The 24,450-nt window shown below is 37.8% G+C and overlaps 1 protein-coding gene and 1 long non-coding RNA gene across 4 annotated transcripts in view; one reads left to right on the top strand and one right to left on the bottom strand.

Moving 5' to 3' along the window:
- The window catches only part of SPIRE2 (spire type actin nucleation factor 2), a 1,014,080-nt gene extending 1,002,745 nt beyond the window's left edge, over positions 1 to 11,335 (top strand). For both annotated transcript variants that reach the window (XM_044081853.1, XM_044081854.1), the window contains one exon: positions 9,299 to 11,335. In XM_044081853.1, coding sequence (XP_043937788.1) covers positions 9,299 to 9,515 — 217 coding nt within the window. In that variant the 3' untranslated portion in view covers positions 9,516 to 11,335. The remainder of the gene's footprint in view (positions 1 to 9,298) is intronic.
- Positions 11,107 to 16,978, bottom strand: LOC122810300. 2 transcript variants are annotated; one of them, XR_006366079.1, is made up of 2 exons: positions 16,963 to 16,978; positions 11,107 to 12,288 (listed from the first exon to the last, which is right to left on the bottom strand). It is a non-coding gene; the product is annotated as an uncharacterized LOC122810300 (long non-coding RNA). The 2 variants fall into 2 exon arrangements; XR_006366078.1 differs by having other exon boundaries at positions 16,955 to 16,977.
- Positions 16,979 to 24,450: the final 7,472 nt, after the last annotated feature.

Consider the following 24,450-nt stretch of genomic DNA (forward strand, 5'->3'; position numbering starts at 1 on the left):
AGGGACAAAAGTTGCAAAGAACTGATAATACGAAAGGAAGTTTATTTCTGGCAAATGATTTTAAATGTATTCTTATGTTAACTAGGGATAGGAAGAAATCTGATTCTCTTTCACTGACAGATATTATATCTTTTGTTATACTTAAGATACAGAAAATAGTTTCCTATTGAAATGTCTGGACTTGCAATGCCAAGTCCCAACAAGCTGAAAGAGAGAGATAGAAAATGCAGGAGAAAATGTTATATTGAATGTTGCTCTTCTCCTTTAAACATTTTTTTTTTTTTTGCAGGAGGCAAGGCCTCCTGCACCCCCCAATGAGGGGATTACCAGACTTATTAATACCAACCCAAAGATCAGCATATCTCTCAGAAAATGTAATATTCAGAGATATGGCAATATTGGACTTAGCTTATGTAAGTCCAAATTTTCAGCCATTTGGTCTCCATATTATGGGATTCAGCATTTCAATTGGTTACCAAAGAAATTAGAACAATAAAATAAAATGTAAAAGTGCTATTGTACACTGTAGATAGTGGAAGATATTTAGGTATGTTCCTTAAAATATATATATAATTTATACAGTTAGAAGTTAAGGACTTTGAGTTCCATGAATGAAATTTAAGATATTAATTTCAGATGTATTAAATTTGCTTATATTATATAAATATTTATTAGTAAGGATAACTGTTTTGCATTTTGTGCATGTTTTGTGTCTTTTGCTTAATAACTGAGAAATTTTAGTAGTTGGGTAGATGAGAAGGATTTTGTTATAGAACATATTCCACACTCACTTAAAAAAAACTAAATTGTAATCTCATTAATAATATATATATATAAATATATATAAAAAGAATGAAGTCATCTGCATAGAAATTTATAGCTATTTCAAAATGAGTATACTGAATATCAGTGAAAAGTATGTGACATCACCCACACATTTAGAAATGGAGAAAATCCTTTACGTCAGTGGTTCCAAAACTTTTATAGGCCAAGACCTACTTTCAAAAACAGTATTTTTTTGTGACCCACTACTTGCGTCGGCATGGGTACATGTGAAGCATGCATGGTCCTCTGTAAAGGTGAAGACACCGCTACCACAGAGTGTTTTTTCAGGGTTTAAAGGGGCTGTGTAAACTAGTTTCACACTTTAATTATTAGCAGAGCCAGATCATAGTGAAATGAGGCCCTAGGCAGGGTAATAGATTGGAGCCCCCCAGAGCAGCCCATCCTGCAGTGGCCCCCAACCTAGCCATACCAGTGTTCCATTACTTGGCTATTTCTCCCCAGTTACCATGAACACTGTTCAAACCTATGAGTGTGCATACTGTTTTCTTATTTACTTTTACAATGATTACAGATATTGAAATAAAATGCACAAACACTGATAGCCATTTGCTAAACAAACAATTCAGTCTCACATTAAAAACAGACTTAGCATGCGCAGTAAACTTCTTTGCCTTTGACACTCACATTAATTGAAACAGCATTAAAACCCACATTCAAATAAAATGCATCTGGCTAATGGAGAATTAAGTTTAATTTTGGGCTATTTTCAAACCATAGGCTCCTTGCACACATTTTTAGGGCCATGCATATATGTATATGTTCTTAAATTACATTCCTTGTATAATACAGCATTACTTGTTAGAGTAAGTTTTAAATTTTTAGTTTTGAACATTTTTCCTGTAAGCAATTAAACAAAATGTATGACCCAATAATTATAAAACTGCACATTTCAGAATATTTTAACCATAAAAGGCCAGTCAGATCTCTATCATTACAGTCCACCATTATCAGTCAATAAGTACAATCTTTACAATGCACATTAAAGAGATTTGTAACTAATGAAGAGTCTGCTACTGGCAAACAACTTTACATGTCAGTGTTTCATCTACAAATTCAGTGCCTACTGCCCTTGAAGAACTAATTGTCTAAGTTACATTAAAGAAAAATAAGTGAGCTAGTAATATTACAGTAGTTAATGGCTGAGAAATCATCAACATGTTCATAGTTAGTAGACATCTTATACAAAGGAGGACACACTCAGGAATGCAGAATCCCTACCCCCTTAAAATGCACCAAATAATCGGCAACTAGGGCATTACATACCATGCCTCTGTACCTCTCAGCCTCTTAGCACAAGAAATCTGGGTAAAGCCTAAATTAATGGGGAGGACAAAGGCCCCAAAATAGAGAAAGATTATAAATATTGCTCTTATAGAGTTAGACAGTTGTTAGAATAACAGCATTTGTCTTAGCATGCATGTTCTGAAGGAAATGAAGTCTGAAACTCAAATCTATGACATCATTTAGTTATTTCAGTCCTCAGTGATTTGCCAGAAAACCATAACATTTATGAGGAATATGCCAAAAATATGAGGCAAAAATCTGGACGATTGTGATGCATACTTCTCATCATCTTAGAGCAAGATATCTGGAAAAAGCCTAAAATAATGTGGATACAATGGCCCCAAAAATAGAGTTAGGTTTTAAATATTGCTCTTTTTAACTTAGAAAGTTGCTAGAATAACAAGATTTGTGTCAGCATGCATTTTGTGAAGGATATGAAGTCTGAAACTCATATATATGTCATTATTTAGTGACCAGTCCTCTGTGATTTGCCACAAAACCACAAATTTTATGAGAAACAGACCAAAACAATGAGGCTAAATCTGGATAGTTCAGAGGTATGTTGAAACACACACACACACACACACACACACACACACACACACACACACACACACACACACACACCTACCTTCTCTCTGCCTTCTCTGTCACACACACACACACACACACACACACACACACACACACAGGCACACCTTCTGTCTCATACAGCATACACACACTATCTCTCATACGAACAGAATGGCTAGTTTAAATTACATGCACATATACACACATTTTCTCTTCCATACAGAAGCAAACAAAACCACTAGTTTAAATTATGCGCACATGCACTTACCTTCTCTATAAATGGAATGGCTAGCATAAACTCTGTGCACTAGTGCAGAATAGGTTTACATTCGCATTGACGTGCATGTGTATGATGCACGCATGTTCCTTTTTAAAGGAGAAGACCCTTTTCTTGTTGTAGCCTTTTGACCAGATGCGATACACCCAAAATCAGCTTGTGACCCACACTTTGGGAACCTCTGTTTGAAGTGAACTTACAACACAATGATTATTTAAGAACTTAAATACTTTGTTGCTTCATGGTTAATCCTTCTTCAGGGGGTGTGACTTTTGTTACATGAAACTGATAACTGAAGTATATTTCTGCAGAAGGGCCTGTTGCATTTCAGTTACATAACGTCTTCAAGGTTAGTATGTCAAAGCATGGTGACTGTATAATCTAGTGGAGTATCAAATTAAAACAGACCAGTTAAAATAATAAAAAAATGAATTTCATTACACTACTAAAAAGTAAACACTGATGTAGTTATTCAGTCATTCATTTATTTCCTTTTAACAATGTTATAGGTGTACTAGCCACAAGACATCCGTTTCAAGCATATACACTAACAGTACAAAGGATATGCATCTAGGGTATATATAGGAATGACAACTCTATAGATGTACAGACATTCAAAGCTCTCAACAGAAAATCGATAGTTCACTCCATTCACCTAAGTTCTGTAATTAACCCATGCAGCTATCCCTCCCCGCCACATTCATTCTTCCATATCTTCTCCAAGTCAGGCAGCAGCTGGCATAAAGGAATGATACAGTGAGTAATAATTGGCTAAGTTTTGGTACCACTCAAAGGGGGTACAATATTTGGCAACATGGGAGGATAAGGTCAGGAGACCATTCTGCTTTGCCAGGGATGGTCTGCACCTGCCCCATCTAGACTTTTGAATATTGACTGAAACATTGCCCCCCCATGGTGCCTTTTTAGGCAGTGCCAACCATAGCAAAACAAATCTGAGAACATGTAAAGGTGGTACTGTTCAATACCAGAAGTCTAAACAAGAAAGTCTACTCCCTGAAAGCTCTCCTCACCCTGGAGAATGTAAAATGGGACTATGCACCACACCAGTACAGGGCCATAATGCTTTCCAAACATTTAGATCATTACTACACAGGAAGAGACAAAAGGTGAAGGTGTCTTGATTTACATCAAAAACAAATATACCTGGTCAAACAATATGGCTTGCTTGTGCCTCTCCAAGCCCAAATTAGCATAAGAAAAGTTCCTTACCATGTTCTTGCAACTCTCTCTCTGATGCAGGAAACCCATAACACACACTTAAACATTCTAGAGACACTCCCCATTCAACCCAATATCATATTCATGGGTGACTTTAACTACCCTCCTATAAACTGGGAATCGTACAAGACCCCAAACATGCAGGCCAAGAGATTCCAGGACTTTGTCAACATAAACATCCTGGACCGGCTAGTCCATACATCCACTAGGGCCACTAACATCCTGGATCTGGTCCTTTCAAAACTGGGTGAATTTTGCACCCCTTCACCCCCATGTAGTGTCCTCTCTAGTAAGGTCAGACCATAAAACTGTCACCTTTGAAATAAAAATAAAACCTAGGACCCAGGCTAACAATGGAACTTTTAAAATGTATTCTAAGGCGAACTTCCTACTATTAAGTAGCAAAATTCCAAGCACTCAAAACCCTGAGAATACCGCTGACTGTGCAGAATTACTCACAGAAACCCTGTACAATTACGATCATTTCTCTATAGAGACAGCTGTAACTACTAATAATAAGCACAGGACAAACTCAAAAAAAAGCCACCCTGGTGTAATTCCGCAGCAGTAGGCTGCATAACAAAAGGAAGAAATTTATGGCAAAAATTAGGAAGTGCAATACCTAGAAAGATAAAAACTCCCTCATCAGTCTAAATAAACAACTCAGAGGCCTTCTGGGCCAAGGACAATCACAAGGCTTTTTTTCAGCTATTCCCACTACTCACAAGTAGCACACAAACAGCTAATTATAAATGGAGCCACCAACATTAGTCAGAAGATATAGCAGATCTACTGGCTGACAAAATCAGGTCAATTTTACCCTTCTTTCCTCCATCACCCCTCAGAAAATACCTACAAAATAACTCCTCCAACTGTCGTTATGCAGCAGGTCTCAATGCACTATCTTAGGATAGAAACACAGCATAGAGGGGATCCAGTAACATCCCAGAATGCCTCCTAAATAGTATGAAACATGACCCACCTGGCCCACTAGAATTTCTGTTCATTTGTAGCTTTCAGATAGGCTTTATGCCAAGCAAATAGAGAACTGTAACTGTTATCCTTGTGCAAAACTTCGGGGGGGGGGGGTCCCAGGTGACTACAAGTCTAAATAGTCTCATATGCAAAGCCATGGAAAGAATCATCATGAAAATGATAAACATTCACATAAGAAACTTACAGACATTGGATCCAACACAGTTTGGTTTCGTCAAGGGCAGGTCATGCCCACTCTACCTGGTGGACCTCTTCAAGAAGGTCACTAAAGCCATGTATGAGGGCAAAATGGTGCACACTGCCTACCTTGACACAATATCTTACTTGAGCATTGTAGATGAACTCATCAAATTAGGTATAAACCCATTTGTCACCTGATGGATAACTAACTGGCTCACAGATAGGACCCAAGAAGTTTGGATAGGGAAGGTTACCTCCACCAAGATGCCTATCACATATCATATCCTAACTTATCCTATAACATAGTCCCTAAGAGGTCAGTGCTGAGGACTCTACATTTTGGCATCTAGATCTCTGAAGTCAAGGCTAATGTCAAGGGCCTCTGGCTGACCACATTTTCAGATGATTGCAAACTAGGCGCAGTCATCAAATCTCCCAAAGACATAGATACTCTTTAAGAAGGCCTGACACAGACAAAATACTGATGACAGAGCCATGGTCTAAAACTCAATGCAAATAACTGCATAATAGTATCCACTGGAAAAAGACAGCCACCCCTAGGAATTACTATATTAATAATGCACACCTAAAAGTAGACCCAGTGGACAGGGTTTTGGGAATGCATGTCAAAAGTATCCTGGTCTTTGACCATTGCTTGTCTAAGGCAGTAAGAAAATCATTCTTCGTGACGCAACTTATAAGCAAGGGTATGATTTACAGGCTGTTATTGTTTCACTGTACTTGGCCCTCATCTGACCAATGATTGTGTACAACACCCCTTCAGTATGTATCTGATCAGGCATTTGCAACCACTGGAGCATCCATAAAGGTTCCTTACAAAAAGAATACAGGGCATAAATAGCACTTGCTACATGAACTGCCTTAAAGCCCTGTTCCTGTACTTGGTCTCCTACAGACTACTGCGGGGTGATCTATGCCTGGCCTACAAAGCATCATCTCATCCCACTCTGATGGATGTGTTCAATATTCACAAAATAAATACCATCAGAAATACTCTATCTAGGGACTTAAACTTTGTCAGCAGCATAAATAGCACATGTTGGAGGGACAGATATCTGTCTCAGAGACTACCCATCCTCTGGGAGTGGCTTCCCATTAATGTGAAACAGAATTTGCCCCAAGCCAAATTCAAGTATAACTTGGAACAGTGGATGGAGAATCAGAAATTTACCTCCACTCTGGCAACTATGTATCTTATGGACAGAAGCAGCCTTTAAATACTTGACCACCCATTGCCCAAGCCTATATGCGACCCATAAAATTACCCTGGGATAACAAATCATGTCAGATACATTTGGGAAAGCATAGCTAAGCTTAAAATGGCCCCTATGGTCATTAGCCTATTAATCACTTATGGGCATGGTGATGTGCCCACCTTGTATTGTTCCGACAAGAGCTGTAGCATTGGAGGGGGATGTTCTGACAACAACAGTGGCACTAGAGGGGGTTTCTGGAAGGGGCAGTGGCTTTGCAGGGGGTTGTTTTGGCAGGGGCATTACCACTGGATGGGTTGTTTTGGTAGGGGCAGTGGCACTAGAGGGGGTATTCTGGTAGGAGCTGTAACATTCATTGGAGGGAGATGTTCTGATAGGAGTGGTGACAGTTTACAGTGGCTGCTATAGAGGAGGGACTATGACTACTCATGGATACACAGACAAAAGCATATCTGCACTATCAATAAAAACAATGCACTTGTGCCCAGGCACATAGAGCTACTACTGTATAACATTTATATTCACAACCACACTCATGCACTGCACAGGAGTGCTCACCTACACTGTGTAGCATCACTTTGCTCAGATCCTCCCACTGAAAACAATGCAGTTGCTAGCTGTGTACATTTAACAGTTCTACCACTGCTCTGTGTGCTTCTTGGGTAGTACAGGCATATATGAACATGAACATTGTAGAATTATTCAATGTGGGACTATAAAGAGAGAAACATTAACAGTATTACACTGAATACCAAGACAGTGAGTTAACTTTATCAAAACTAATGTTAAATCTAGAAAACTTGACTTCTGCAGGGGGTCTGTGCCCCCTCACACCAGTTTTACCTAAAATATAGTAAATTGAGGGTTGTACTGCCTCACAGTAAAAGAAATATTTGGTTTTCCAGCAAAACAAATATTGCTTCAGTAAGAGTAAGGGATTAACAAATATTGCTTCAGTAAGAGTAAGGGATTAACAAATACTGCTTCAGTAAGAGTAAGGGATTAACAAATACTGCTTTAGTAAGAGTAAGGGATTAACAAATACTGCTTCAGTAAGAGTAAGGGATTAACAAATACTGCTTCAGTAAGAGTAAGGGATTAACAAATACTGCTTCGGTAAGAGTAAGGGATTAACAAATACTGCTTCGGTAAGAGTAAGGGATTAACAAATACTGCTTCGGTAAGAGTAAGGGATTAACAAATACTGCTTCGGTAAGAGTAAGGGATTAACAAATATTGCTTCAGTAAGAGTAAGGGATTAACAAATACTGCTTTAGTAAGAATATGAGAGTATAGAGGCCAGACAAGAGAGTGAAGGTGATCCATATCCTCCTGCCAAAGCATACATATATTTATCTTCCTAATAAAAGTATTATACTGAATACCAAGGCAGTAAGTTAAATTTATCTAAACTAAAGTTAAATCTAGAAAACTTGATTTCTGCAGGTCTGTTTGCAAACATGTTTACTTTCTATACCTGTGTTCTAATGTCCTGAGACCTCACTGCTGCTGCTGTATTGAAGTTTTTGTACAGTGTAGTTTTCACTGAAAGTAACAGAGCTCTTAAGATTTTTATGTAGTTCTACCTTATAGAGACTCCATCATCAGTAAATGCTGCATCCTTCAGCAATTCTGGCAATTGCTAGGATCTGACAGCATAAGGCACTACCAAGTGCAGATATCAATGGAGAAAAAGAAATGTATTATGGCAGATGGTTACATTTGTGGTCTGTTCTAATTCAGGCTTGAGACAGTTGCAGGAATTCCTCAGTAAACTGGAACAATGAATCAGTCTTGCTAATGGGGGACCTGAATGCTCATACTGAAACATACCGAAGGCCATTCTGGACTTCCGTCAGGCAAATGGCTTTATGGTGGAAAATACAGGGTGTGCCAAGAGAGACAAATAGTCACAAGACACATCCAAGAGAAGTCATCATGCAATATAGGTAGATGTCCTCTTTGTAAGGAAAAGGCACTGTGGTCAGCTGACAGATAGTAAAAATATTCTAATTTTGCAGTTTCCATACCAATTAATGCATGTCTCAGCTTTAAACATCTGTAAACTTGAAGTCATTATTATGGGATTTAACTGTCACACATACCTTAATTACCTATTTAAATGTTTTGCTTTTACATGTCTCATTTTTTTTCTGTAAGTAGTATACTGGTGTGCAGTTTTTACTGTGATACTGTATACTTAATTCTAGAAACCTTCTCCCCTGGTTTTCTCTGAAAATGAGCTCCACTTGAGAGGAGTAACCTGGACAATAGAACATAAATGTAAACTAAAATAAAATCAATTAAGTGACTGGGGGAATTGGTTGAGGTAATAAATGTAAAGAATGAGGCACATTAGTAAAAGCTAGTTGCTAGTGATACTGCAATATACTTCACTCCCTTCTCACAAGGTGATGTTTGCAGACAGCTCTGCGAGCCAGGTTTAGTTTAAAAGTATAGTTTAAAAATAACACTAAGCTCTCATGATGTGGGTGTGCTTTCTTGTGGTTATTCATTGAACTGCACCCATTCATTGTGTGCGACTTGCATATTTCCATCAAATGACAGGGGGGGTGTATGTACTTCAGAAACAGATAACTTTGCAAATGATAAATAATTTAAATTTGATTACTTTCCAGTTTTTTTTACTTCTTTTCTCAAATTCCAGGTCCTTAAGCAGTGTGACTTCACAGCCTGTGGAGCAGGAGTTTCCCTACATCTATGCTAATGGCTACAGCCTGAAGGACGTCTGCACAGAATGCACAAAATTTGTGGCTGATGTCATCAGCTCAAGCAGGAAAAGTCTGGATTTTTTGAATGGACACCCTAGAAAGGGTCGCAAAACACAATCACTGTATGTCAACAGACCAGCCAGCTACCGATAAACATTCATTTACACTGGCGTTCTGACCTGCTGTAGGCCACACACCCTATGACATGAAGTTCAGCATTGCTACTGTATGTCAGCAGGCTGGCATGCAAATGACTGCTCCTTATTACTGTCCTTGGATGCTTCTCCACTGAACACACTGTGCTGCTTGTCAGTTACCTGACAGTCTCACCTTTGCAGTTCTGCCTTACCTCTAGCTGATATAGTGGCCTATAAAAAGTATTGGATCATAAGAAAATGGATTATTGTGTACAGTATATTGAAATGCCTTGATGTCACAAACTTGCAATATATTTGTTCAAGAAAGAATGTTTCCTAACTGTGAAATCTCATTGGCACCTGTGACACAGAACTGGTACTGATTGGTGTAGATAGGATGAGGACAGATCCCTGCATTTTTCAGCACTCTGTCATACCGTTTAATTCATTTAAGCACTATATCAGTACTAATGCTGTTATTGTCTTGTTGGACTTATGAACAAAGTGTGTGTTGGGGGGTGCACTTCTATCACAATCCCATTGCATCTCATATTGCATACTGTCTACTGACACCTACTGTATGAAGAAATAGTGCTTTCAGCTATTAGCACTGCTGAAGTATTTATGCATGTCAGATTTACATTGGGAGCAAATGGCACCGGTATAGATGTAATGGAGATAAAATATCCATTAAAGTTTGAATTTTCCTTTTAAGGAAACATTCATATCAAAATTATTAGTTTGTTGGTCTGAATATGAAAAAGCAACATGCATGGAAATCTGGAAAACTAAATGGACTGAAGGGTGGAATGGGAAAACTCATGCGACCCACAGCATTCTTACACAGCAACTTGAGTAAAACTGTAATGGAATGTACAGTTTTGAAACTATACATTTTTTGTTCACTGGGAGGTCAGTGTCTCTGTATATTCATCACTTTCCCCTTGGCAAAACTGCCTATAGCTTTTCTAACTCCTGATACTGGGGTCTTCACCTTCTGTTTCAACTCTCTTTACCTAATTTCTAATGGTTCTGTGTTAATTGGTAACATCTACTTCCTGACTGTCATCTACAGGGCGTGCTGATATTAAAAGTATAACTATGTAGTTTCTGACTCCTTCTTAGGGTTATGTCTCTGATTTCTTCAGCTCTCAACTCCTAACTTAATACTCCTAACATTATGACCTGCTGAAGGTATGGGACATAATACAGAAGGCTCCCAAGCAACACAAGGTAACTAAGACTGAGAAATCCCAGGAAGTTCCAAAGGGAGAAACTGTCTGATTTTTGCTGTTGGCTTTAGGATTTTTGTAACTGCTGATACGCTGCAGTAGCTATTTATGTGGCTATTCTGTGCTGTTTTATATTTTAATATTTTCTGTTTAACTCTGCATTTTTACATCAGGCCTTTCTGGTGTCTTGCTTAGCACAACATTCACTAATGCTTTAACAGGCTACAACAGCAAGTGATGTCAGCTGAACACTTGAATGATTGGATTGCATAGTATTTATGAAATCCAACCCCCCAAAAAACAGGAGGATATATTCTGGGGGTAGTCTAAAATGTTTATCACTTTGTCCTGTGAGCTGGTATGTTTTATTTTTTCATTTAGTTTCATAGAATACAGCTAGAGCTGCATCTCAGATATATTATTTTGTGCTCAGGTGCAAGAAAGAACATGGATGTCAGATGCATAACTAACCCTTTTAGGCACATTCCATGAAATTAAGTGAAAATTAAAAAAAATCAGCTTTGCTGTTTTTGAAAGCAGAAGTTCTTCATGTTTACTCCTTTTTCCACAGTTCTTGTAATAAAATGTCTTTATGATTCATAAACAGTTGAACTTGTGTATAGTAAACCTTACAGACAGTATTAAGATCATAACAAACTATGTTTAATAGGCTTGCTTGCCACTCTGATGTGCAGCATTGCTCTGTATTTGGTATACCTTACTGTATTTCTTCAGATTATGAATATGTACAAACTCTAAACAAGCAGTACCATGTGACAAAACAGAAACACTTTTATTTACCCTCTCTTAGCCCTGCAAATATGGCACATCTCTGATTAAACATGTATTTATGCCGTTATGGTGAAGTCAGATTGAAAGGGCCATTTCAAGAATGTGGTTTGATGAGTTAGACTGTGACAAAACAGGCCAGTATCATATCTTCAGATTCTACTTTCAGTGTTCCCATAAAGTAGTGTTTGTGTGTTGTTCATTTGTTTTTCTAGCCTTCTCTACTGAGGTATTTGCCTTTATATTAGAGAAATAAATGAATTGCAAGAACTTTGGGACAAATACAGTATAAAATCTGTTATTTTATCTTGCCTATGTACTTTTAGACGTGGCTTTAGGCAGCTCTTTTGAAATGGTGGTACCTCATACTTAGTTACTTATTAGTAGCTTTTTGTTAATTTAATTGCAACTTGTGTTGGGCCATTAATTATGCAAATCTGTTAGGCACAGTGTAGTACTACTTTTACACATCTTTTAAGTCATACTACAGTCACCACTTCCTTTACTGTATTTAGCCTACACAGCGAGTATACATTAAGTCCCATATTTGTTAAGTGAACAATGTTAAAAAGCAATATTCATTTACAAAAATGTCATAATTTTTTTGTGACTTGCAACTTGCCTTATTCCCGAATGTTGCACTCTTGCTTCCAAACCATTCTTTTAAGTGTTTGGTTCCTGTCTCTTGACACTTCAGAGCCCCAAGTGTAGTTGTCTCACTGTGGTATCACCCTCCCCACCCACACACACACACACACACACACACACCTGAAGCCAGAAGTCCTGAACTGATATTTCATCACAAATACAATTATTTGTGTCTTCTAATGTCAGTGGACCCTTTTCACAGCTTTTAACAGCTGAAGATTATACTGGTGTTTTTTCTGGATTCTAATTCTATAGTGAGTAGCAGCTAAGAACACCTCCAGCTTCTGACTCTGAGATCTGTGACTATTGGCTGTGAAATCCATGACTACTAACCATTACAGCGACAAAGCAGTTCTGTGACTCTCAGAACCAACACCAGAAGTAACTGTGTACATTCAACTAAGTTCGTAAATTTGTATACATTTGATCACTGGTAACCAGATAGAGATACACATAAAGATTTGTGTTAGATAGGAAGGACCCTGGTGCATACCTCTCAAGTGTACCTCATTACGAGGAACGTACCTCATTTGGGGTCTTAAAAAGTTCATATTTCTCGAAGTTCCTCAAAGTTCCACATTGAAAGAGTCTGTGACACATTCAATGTTAGGAATTTTTTTAAGTGAAATCCATGGTAAATAAAAATTAAGCATATTAATTCATTAAAGGATCTTCTTTATAAGTAAAACCAGCATATTTTAACTATCCTATGACCTTCCTAGTTGAAGTTGTTAGTAACCCATTAGTATGTGTTCCACATTTTGCCCATTTGCTCCACATTATGAAGGCGAGTGTTGGAAATGGAAGGTTGAGAGCTGTGCCCTGGTGTTCACTGACTAGTGTGCTATGAAGGGCAGATTTTATTGGACACTGTTCACTTTGCAGTATAGAAAGAAAAGGACACAAATATCAAAGAATATGTTGGATTTAAAATGCAATTAAACATGCCTAAATATGTAACTCATTATGAGGGATTAGGATCTCCTCACGTTTGCAGAAATATATGGATAACGGCAATCAGAAGTTGTACCCCAGTTTTAAGAAGGGAAGGAATCCAAATATTTTCCATGGAGAAGAGCCATATTGAGCCTTTCTACTTCTGAACACATTTTTAGGAGCAATCAGACATATTGTTGGTACATTTCATGAAATCAACATCAGCCAAGTATTGAAGCATGCCTTCTGTAAAAATTAGTGTATTGTGAAATTTTTTTGCCTGAAGTGACAATTAAGAACATGTTTATATAAGCTAATTAAATAACAATAATTTTCTTAGCCAATTGACCAAATCTTTTTGATCACTTAAATAATAAAATTCAGTTATAAGTTAGTCTCATTCATATCTAATTGCAGTGATATACACTGAGAGATCAGATATGGAGGAGCCAAACAAAAGTGCTAGGGATAGGTACACAGCTACATTCAACTTCATGAATGAATGTTTTGATACCTTGTCTTTTAAAACTGGGACTCGGCTCTAGGTTAACATTGCCACTCTGGTCAGTACATAAGTAACGGTTAGGAGTCAAAAATGACACTTGAAAATGGCATGTTAGTTGTTATCAAAAATTATTAAGGGAAAGAAAGGTGTCTTGATGTTGAACTGGGAAGCACCAAAAGGAATCTACAACAACAGAAAAGCAAAACAAACTAATATTTCCAAGAAAAAAATGGTCACAAAACATGGACATTTAGCTTTTATAACAGAAAATGTTACATGTAAAGCTTCCCTTACAATGAAATTTGATTCTGGACTGTAATTGTATAGAAGTTGGTACTACGTGGGTACCACCTTCATGGTTATACCAGTGCAAACAAAGCTGTACATATGCTTTGTGAAAGAATGTTAAGGCTTAGAGAGCATATAATAATGTTCTTCCTTAAAGTAATAATGCAGTTTTCATTTGCCATGCTTTACAGTTCTCTATTTGAAAAAGGATGGGTGTTAGAGATAAAAGTTGACAAAGAATGTTATGTTTTTGAGTGGCAGAGTGAGTAATACGTGACAAACAGAAAACAGAAAAATTTAAATACTGTAAGAGAGATTGAGAAAAATGCAAAAAAGTTATCAAAACCATCGGATTTTGTTTTGGCTTCATATTTTGTTGCTTTTTGTTGTTTCTGGATCTGGTTGTCAGTCCCAGTCAGACTTTCATAAGCATACCTTCTGTTCCTTCTGCCTAAGTTTACCTCTGAACAGTTATATACATTTCTGGCCACTTTGGTTAACCTCACATTGTGCTTGTAGATGTAGGTCAGTTCATCTCAGAACTGTGTAAATTCCATTTGGAAAAATGAACTGGCATTAACACAGAAAATTTGCATTATCCAGAGAACGTTCCCTGCTGCACTATCTTAACAGAGCAACTGTCAGGTCACTGTACCTTTAGGTAAAGAGAATCTCCACCTCCAAAAACGTTGTTGACAAAATGGCACATCATACAGTTGGACGCTGTACAAAGAGATGACTTCCCATCATCAGAACTAACCCATGGACACCCAGTTTTAACTTCAGGGGCCTTCTAGCTTTCCTCAGATTGGAAACATCACTATGATACTGTAAATGTCCTCCAATTACATTTAGCTCAGTGTTGCAACATGAATATATTCATTCTGCTTGGATTTTTCTATAAATGTGTTAAAGGGAACAGCTGCTGTCCATCTTGCCACTATCACCTTAGAAATTAAGCAAGTGTAACTAAACTGTTATGGCTAGTTTTCTAGCAGGGCCATAGAAGAGGCCCTTTCAGTGTTCTTTCTACAGATTTGCCATGGGACCTGTGGTGATACCATCAGTATCTGATGGTCATCCTTGTGACTTGATGCAGGTAATGAAGTCAGTTGTTTTCCTTCCCTGTTTTCCATTTGAATATTTGCAGTGATGCCATCTGACCCATGTGGATAGCCACTAAATGCTTCCTCTTTGTTTTATTCTGACTCGGCTATTTGAAATGTCAACCAGGCAAAATAAACTGGTTGAAGTTTCAATTAAAAGAAACCATAAAAATATTTTTTTAAATAAACAAATGGAAATCATTGCTGTTCTAGGTATGATTGGTAGATCTAAAGGATTTATAAAAATGTCACGTTGAAACCTGTCTAGTTTATTCTGCCAGTTGCAGAGATGGCCACACATTATGCTCTTACTACAGTCTCACAGTATTACCATTAGACTCTTCATGTGCAATCTCACTGGAGTACTTCCAGTGCTATTCTGAGCGGCTTCACATCTTGGCACCTTCGGTTCCTTCTGTGCAGTTACTCCTCCGGAGTTATGCAGCTAAAAAACATCTACTGTTTCTGGTCATTCCTTTTTATGATTTCACACAAATCAATTAGTTACTTCTATTTAACCCAATGGCTTGGTCTTCAAAGGAAGAATACTGTACACCATAGGTCACCTCCATTCTTTACTTAACTTCACACAGTGATTCATTCTATTTATATCATTTTTACCTAACAAACCTTGCAGAAATACTCAGAACAATCACAAAATCCTCACAGATGTACTAACAGCCTCACAGTGGAACATCACAATGACGGTGTTAGCCTTTTTCTGAGAATGATAATTTGGTGGTCCGCAGACTGACAGATAATGTGCTTCCTAGCTCAAATATACAGCATGTCTGTAGTGTATAGTCTTCATTAGATAATTGAAAATTATAGGTGAGGTGAATTACAGACAGTATATTCACTTTGAAAGTATTTGTTCCTTTAGGTCTGCTGTACTATCAGTGCTGTTTTTGTTTCATGAGTGCCAAAACCTTACATAATGCATACAGATGTTTCAGAAACTTATAAATATGAAATAAATGCCTTCATAGTAAGTGATGTCTCTTTCATTTGTATTGCCATAAAATTCAACCAAGCAATGTAATTCTTAGTCACTTATGTCCATACAGTACTTTGACAGTCTCTCTCTTGTTGCCATAATTAATTGCCAAGTTGTGATTGCTTAGCTGTTAACCACAAAGATTTTTTTTACAGGTTTACATTTTTGGAATTGTCACTACTGACTTTTTCTGTTTTAGTCAAATATCATCACAGGACAAAGTATTAGTAGTAACTTAAATTTAAAAAAATATTTGGTATGGAGGTGCATGCTGTCAAAACTGAGTATACGTGGTACATGGATATGTGTTTGCTATTTAAGTATTGACTAGGATATTGAGAATTCCACATTAGTCTTGTTTGACACTCATATACACTCAGACACTCACAAGTTTCCTTCAGAGCAAAAACAAAGAAAAATGGAGCCTCTCAGGTAAGTGCCACAGCTACAGAGAAGCAACCAGAAGTACACTTCCCTAGATTTTTCAGTTCTGACCATCTCTTGTGAAATTATACACAGTAATTGCATTGGTTTTAAGTAAATACTGATAACAATAAACATTAGAGAGAGTTTTAGAAACTGCAATGTACTAATTAGTATATTCAGCTGTGAATGAGTTTCATTCAGTAGATGCAATTTTGAGTCCCATAACCTCCACTTGTACAAAGGACCACCACCAGACCAGTGCTGTCAAGTCAGTAATGGCAAGCTGTGTGCAAAGTGGGTCTTATCTGCCTAATAGATTATACTGTGACAACAGAACTGCAGCATCATGGACATAACACTGAAAGTCACCTATTAAATATAAAGTAACAGAGCAGCTTGAAATAAGCCTTTTTGCAGAGGAGCAAGCCACCCCACATCCCCTCACCCCAAATATGTGTGTACTGAAAAAATTCAACTGAATCTTAAAAACAAACTACAGTATGGAAAACACCACACACACACACACACACACACACACACACACACAAACAGATTACACAATTATGACGATCCACCTAAGCTCATTTCCAAACTGTATTTTCCATATAAACAGTTAAAAAAAGACAAAAACAGAACACTGCAGTAAAGCAAGCAACAAAATTACACATTTTAACTCAGTGACCCCTGACCACAATGCCAATGTTTCAAGTTTAAGAGCCATAGGAAGTATGGGATGGATGCGTGCTGGTACAGGAGGCCAATTAATGTGGTGTGTGTGTGTGTATATAAAATCATTTTTTCACTTTTATTTTGTTTAGAAAATAACACAATGGTTATCTATTTTTGGGTCCCATGTGACAATACCAATGTTGTTCTAAAGAACTACTACAAATTTTGTCTGTCACCAAGCACTGCTGGCCTCCTCTGCAGTGTCCCATTGTTACCATAGTTCCTGACAAAACATAACCACATAATTGTTTTGACAAGCAGCTGCTTAGCTAGTGCAAGGCATCTGTGAACCCTGTGGCTATGGGGACCACCAAAAGTGACCTATACTTGCAGGAGTTCCCAAGAAAAAAATACATATATTCTGTGTGTGTTCTTCATATTGATCACTATTGCAGTAGCTATGTGGGTTATATCCTGCCAAGAATGTAATGGACAGCCAGCTTCCAAAGCATCAGGGCACTTTTCACACACCCAAACTATTAATCAGCTCGAGCTGAACTGACTAAAAATAAGTCTGGGAGTATATAAGTTCCCTTTGAGGAAAAAAAACTTCCATTTTCTTAACTTTTACTGATATTGTATTACTTTTCTCTTCAGGAAAGTTATTTTAAAGCTAGGATCATTGTATTTTAATGGATTGTCTTGAGACTGTAATGTGTTTTTAAATGAGCACTCATTTCTGTCAGTTTAAAACTAGTGTTATCTAACTGATAAATTATCTTCTATGGAGAAATTGTGTTTATTTTAAGGCTGTGAGGGCTGCCATAGTCTTTGGAAGTGCTTTTTACTGCATTTGTTCTGTAAATAAATGTAACTTATGTGGACTGGGAGTTTTACTGCCACTGTTGCTTGTTTTCCCAAGGATAGAGGCATTATTTTCTGGCTTGACCATGGAACAGATGGACACTCCCATGGTCTGTCCTTTTTCCTGCCACAGAAAGAAAAAGTTAAGCATACAGCCTTTGCTACCACATCAGGTTAGCAATTTGCCTCAGCCACATGTGGATGGCTGTGCTGTGGCCATTTGTTGTACCTCAGACCACTCATCATTTACCCCGGATCCTTTTGGTGTAGCATCTACAGCCACTATAGACCGGGGGTTAGCCATATCCTTTGTGGCTGTTGGACTCCAAGAGAGAACCACTGTTGTCAGTCCTGCGAGAGATTACAGTGAAGGTTTCCCTGTTGTGTCAGAATGCTGTGCCCATCCATGGGGAAACAGTGGCTGCCATTAGTAACACAGCTGGCCCTGTTTTTTCTGTAAAAAAAAAAAAAAAAATCAGAAAACCAAGCAAGTATCTACTCTTCCTCAAATCTTTTTGGATAAGAGTAGTTTACTGGGACTGGCTCAGGGTTTGATTTATGCTACTGATTGTTCTTGTGGAGTACTTTCCAGTAAAAGAAAGAGGAATGCCTCATTTCCTAAAGAGATTCAAGATTTTGAATCTGAACAGAAAGGTGCAGGGAAGGATTCAGGGTTTTGTCCTCAGATTTCTGATTCAAACAGAAAAGTAATCACTTTCTGATTCTTCCTATGTAGGGGGTTGTCTTTGAGACTACTGCCAGAATGCCCATGTTTTCAGTGGGAAAACACTCAAAAATATTATGAGTTGTTATAGAAGGATTTTCCAGAACTTACACCCATTTGTCCTGTCCTGTCTGCTTTACAGGATGTGTGTCTGACTGCTTGATGTTTTCTTGATTGTCAGCCGTTTTTTTCTGTATAAAATGCATATAAGATGTATAAAGTTCCTCAGTCTATTAAATGTTTGTATGCTATTCCCAAACCTGACCCAGTAGCTATAAGCCTTAATTGACTCCTCTGCTGCTAATTGCTTAGTTAATTCCAATCCTATTCTTACTGATAAGGATGGGAAAATTATTGATAGGTATGAGAAAAAAGAGTATACTTCTGCAACTTTGAATTGCATAGTGAAATGGTCAGCTCCCAGCATAAACCACTTGTCACAAATAGCTGCAGGCAGTGGCCAGAGAAGACTCTAGATCAAGACAGGCCTAGAAGTGGAATGGAGAAATATACAGGAGTTCAAAGAAATACTAATAATTCAAACACCTCAGGAAGAAGAGAAAAAGAAAAAAGGCAACATCTCAAAACAGCATGGGTAAAAACAATTGAACAGATCTGTGTTGAAGCTTGGTGTGGAAATAACATATTTAAACAAAACAGGTAGTAGAATGCAGAAATCCATGAATTTATCAAAAGAAAGAAAAAAAAGTGTAGGAAGAAGTGAGAAAGAAAAGATGGAACAGGTTAAGAAAGAATAATATTTGGCTAAGAAAGAACCTAAGACAGCAGTTACAATTGTAAAGAGCAAGGCAACAGAGAGCCTCTACCATCTTCTGGAAAGTTACTCAGCAGATGACACAAAGAAGCTATCTCAGGTTGCAGAGCAACAACAGAAAGATGGATGATAATCATCAGATACCACTCATAAAGGATACTCACCAATCCAGACATCGAGGGCAGACGGAAGTAGTACTTTAAGTAGCTTCTGAATAAAGAAAACAGCACAGAGTGGTACTGCTCACGCACACTCTATGATGAAAGAGGAAGGAGAATCCACCCTAGAGGAAGTCTAAAGTGCACTAAGGGACATGAAGTCAGGGAAAGCAGCAAACTTTGATGATGTCACAGCAGATATGATCAAGATGTATTAGGGGAGAAATGGTCCCGAGGGTACTCATAGCGGGAAAGTTCTGTGTGTTGGGGGGGGTCCCAGATGACTGGAGAAGAAATCATTCTAGTGTCAGTGTACAAGCTTAAAGGTGACATTCACAGCTGCAGGTATAGTGGTATCAAACTCCAGTATCACTATATGAAAGTGCTGGAGAGGTGACAGACTGATGAATATGCAGATAAGTAGAACGTAAAATGCAAGATGAGCAGTTTGAATTCAGATCAGGATGTAGTACAACTGACCCAATGTTTGCATTGAGACATATGGTGAAGAAGGAAGGTGGACACGAGGAAGAGTCTAACTAAGTATTCTGTACCTAGAGAAAGCAAATGATAAAGTTCCAAAGAAAGCTGATTTGAGCAGTCCCACAATGGTTCAAAGTCCCTGTAACATTAATAGCGGTAGCACAAGCTATACGCAGGAACCCAATGACAGAAGTACAAATAGTGTTTGGACTCACAGATGGGTTTTCAGTACAAGGGGGTATGCAACATGGTTCAGCTCTGAGACCACTTCTCTTCATACTAATGATGGATTATATCAACAAACAGGTTATCAGGAACAGATAAGAAAAGCTGTTGTGGCATTATAATCACACCCTGAACAGGAAATTCAGCAAATGCTAGGGAGCCTGGAATGCAAAACTGAAGTCACAAACAAGGGGAAGCATGTCAGGTCACCGAAGGTAGTTTTGTCAAATGTAAAACAATCAAAGTGCATTTAACAAAACTACATTCAGTGACAGTGGACTTTGCCTTTTTCTCCAGTGTCATGCGACCTCAGAGTTGGTATATGTAAGTTCACAGATGCGTGAACGGAATGCAAAAAAAATTCCACAAGATTTTCGCTGAAAACAGATTTGGAGAACATTTTCAAGGTTTTTACACTCACTAAAACTGTCTTAAGAGACTTGACATGAATTCAAATAAGGCAGTGGTCATGGCAGTAAATGGGGAAATCAGAAGAGGCTGAAAACTGAGATAGAAGGGAAAACAGTGGAATAGGTCAAAAGCTTCAAGCTTTTAAGAATGGTCATCTCAGCTGAGGAGAATGGACATCTGAATGAGATGGCAAGCTGAAATCAGAGGTGCCACAGCCCACTGGAACAATGTGTCAGGAGTAAAGTGTCCCACAGCTTGCTAAAGAAGCTGAAAAATAAGGTGTGCAAAACAGTTGTCTGATCATTGCTTCTGTATGGCACAGAGACCTTGGGCAGTAAAGACAGACCATCTAAGGAGGTTTGAGAAGAAAGCACCTGAAACACATAGTAAGATGCATACTGTGGGACAGATAAAGAAATGGGAATATCAGAGATGAAGCCAAAGTATTCCCATTGCAAGGAAGGTCAAGGAGAATGTATTACAGTATTCTGTCACAGGTGCAGAAAAGCAGAAGATTATTTGGTACAGCAGATTTGGGAGAGGTTAAACTAATGCAAGAATAAATGAGGATGTCCATCTAAGAGATGAATGGATTGTGTGAAGACCTGCGTCACTCAGGTATGACTGTTTAATAAGGTACTAGGTGAGTGGAACTGAATTGAGAGAGTAGGCAACAGTTGACATGACATCATGACACCATGTAAAAATTGGAAAGAAGGGGTTTCATGATAATTATAAATGAAAAAGTAACCACAAAGAACACTTCACCGCCCAATGAAGAGCAAAAAACCGTTTATTCCATCACAATTACGACTAAGCGCTTTCACCAGTAATCTGGCTTCTTCAGAGTCGTTATTTAAAATTCCCCATCAGTTTTTAAACCGTAGATTTCACATCCATTGGATAAAACACCAGCCACCCTTCAATTAATTATGTATATCTCTTAAAAACACAGTCTATGTCCTGTTGAACATAGAATTTCTACAATATCATAAAAATATACAAAGAAATATAAATAAATATATAAATACAATCAAACATAAAAATTCATACTGTTACTGTTGTATTAACATAATGTCAAAATGCTCAACTACTTATCATGCAAATGTGGTGAGTTTTGAACACTACACCTGTCAAATTTTAAAATTTTAAATTTGCTGGGATCTCAATTTCAGCAGTGGTTTAAGTGAGATATTGTCGTTCAATCCAGGATGCCTACATGCATCTAATCTGATTTGCCATTCAGTCTCCAATGCCCCCACCTTACTAGATATATCACCCCCCTGTTCATAATCTACAACACGTCCTATAGTAAAAAACACAAACTTTTTAAAATTTGTGCACTTAGTACTGTGCAGATACAATGCATTGTGTGTGTCACCCTTACTAATAGATCTCACATGTTCTGTAACCCTGTCACGCAGCCTCCTTATAGTCTTCCCAACATAGTAGGCCTCACAGGAGGTACATGTCACGACATAAACCAAATTTTTAGTGCTACAGTTACATTGACCAGGGCAGGGAATTGTAAATTTGTACCCTCCCACACATACATAGCTACCTTCATTGATGAACCTGCAGCATCTACAAAAACCACATTTCTTCATAGCAGATTTCAAATACTTCTTCCCCTTCTTTTCAAAGAGGCCTTTCAAGTTTTCACCCCTACTGTAAACTATAACTGGATCCTTACCTACGATTTTCTTCACTTCTTCACTAAAGGAGCATTTCCAAATATCCCTAACCATATTCATCAACTCAGGTGTCTTGTTGCTGTATCTCATTACAAGTCTCGCCTCATCAGTTTTGTCCACATTACTAGGATTGTTTCCTTCCATTGATGTCACCCCTACATGCAAAAGTGGGGCATATTTATCACCCCTTTTCCTATATACATCTCTTTTTATACTTAGCAATTTCAAAGGGTACCCACGGTCCATGAACATACCAATGAGTTTGAATATCTCCATCTTAAAGGTAGCCTCGTCACTGACCAACCTCGATGTCCTTACCATCTGCCCCTTGATCACTCCCTTACGCTGATGCAAGGGATGACAGCTGCTAAAGTGCAACAGGGAGTTAGAATAATTTTCCTTTCTATAGATGTTACTTTCAAAGCCCCCCATTTTTTTACTAATAGTTAAATCCAAGAAATTAATCTTGTCAACACTCCAAGAGAATGTAAATTTCAAAAACTCAGTTGTTTTGCCCAAGTATTCAACAAATTTAACTGCAGATTGTTCATCTCCCTTCCATAAAATCAAAATATCATCCAAAAATCTATTATACATTAAAATGTTATCAGAACATATTTTGGATGAAAACATATGTTCCCTTTCCCAGGTGAGAAGAACAGCATTGGCAAAAACCGGGGCACATTTTGCTCCCATTGCTACCCCAGACACCTGTTGATATAACTCACCTTCAAAACCAATAAAATTATTCTTCAGCACCAACTCCATTAGTTCAAGCAAAAAATTGGCCTTTGATCCATCAATCAAACCACTTTGAATTAATGTGTCATAATACATATCTAATCCTACCTGATGTGGAATTATAGAGAACAAATTCACAACATCTATGGTTGAAAATCCAAACTCACACCTTCCAGTCTCCAAATGTTTAAGCCTGTCAAGGCAATGCCAGGAATCTCTAATAATATGCTCTGCTCCGTTAATAATGGGTTTCACTTTGGTATCAATGTATGCTGCCAGAGGTTCAGTCTTAGAACCCCTGGCAGACACAATTGGCCTAAATTGTAGCTTGTCAGTTCCTTTATGAACTTTAGGGATACCAAACAAAATAGGCATCCTTGGAAAATTCTCTTTTAAAAAATCAAATTCCACCTCATTGATTGTACCCTGAAATAAGGCATCTTGCAAAAATAGATCAATTTTGGTGTATGCCCTGTTAATCTCATTTCTTGAAACATGAACATAAGTATCATCATTGTTCAAAATAACACTGATCTCAGATATGCAGTCAATTTTAGACATAATCACTGTACCTCCCCCTTTGTCCGGTTTCATAAATCTATATTCACCAGTTTTCATAAGGGAATCCATAAGCTTCCTCTCCTGCTGTGAAAGATTATCTTCAGCCAGACAAAAACTGTTCAAACCCCTCCTAAACTGCTGTTCTACTATTTTCTCAAACACCAGTATATCTGGATTTGCAGGGTGGATGAACATACTTTTCCTTTTAAGCTCATGTGTCCTTGCAGCTGATCCCACATCTCTTCTATTATTAACTTTCTCATTGAGTGCAAAAAACATTTTTAAATGCAATTGTCGAGTAAATAGCTTAAAGTCAATAAATACTTGAGCTATATCAAGTTTAAACATGGGTACAAAGTTCACACCTTTACAAAATAATTCAAAGTAGGTGTCACCAATAACTAAATCGGTGTAGTTATAAATACAATAGCCTTTCTTTTTCAATATTTGGTGGTTAAACCCTTCAATAACCTCTATCCTTTCTTTTGTACCAATAGTTGCAGGCAAATCACCAGCATTGCAATTTTCAACACCTTCTGTTTCATCATTAAAAACACAAGCTTGTATATTGGTGGTGTCTGAACATTCCAAATGAAAAGGTAAATCATTGTTCCACATAGTCAATACATCGTTGTCATAACTCCTAATGCTGGAAAAATCACATATCGCGTTACAAAACTCATCTCCATTTTCACTTAGATTGACATTTTCGTTTTCAT

This window comes from Protopterus annectens, chromosome 8.part1 (genome assembly GCF_019279795.1).
Source record: "Protopterus annectens isolate FY-2018-M chromosome 8.part1, PAN1.0, whole genome shotgun sequence".
NCBI classification, from domain to species: domain Eukaryota; kingdom Metazoa; phylum Chordata; order Ceratodontiformes; family Protopteridae; genus Protopterus; species Protopterus annectens.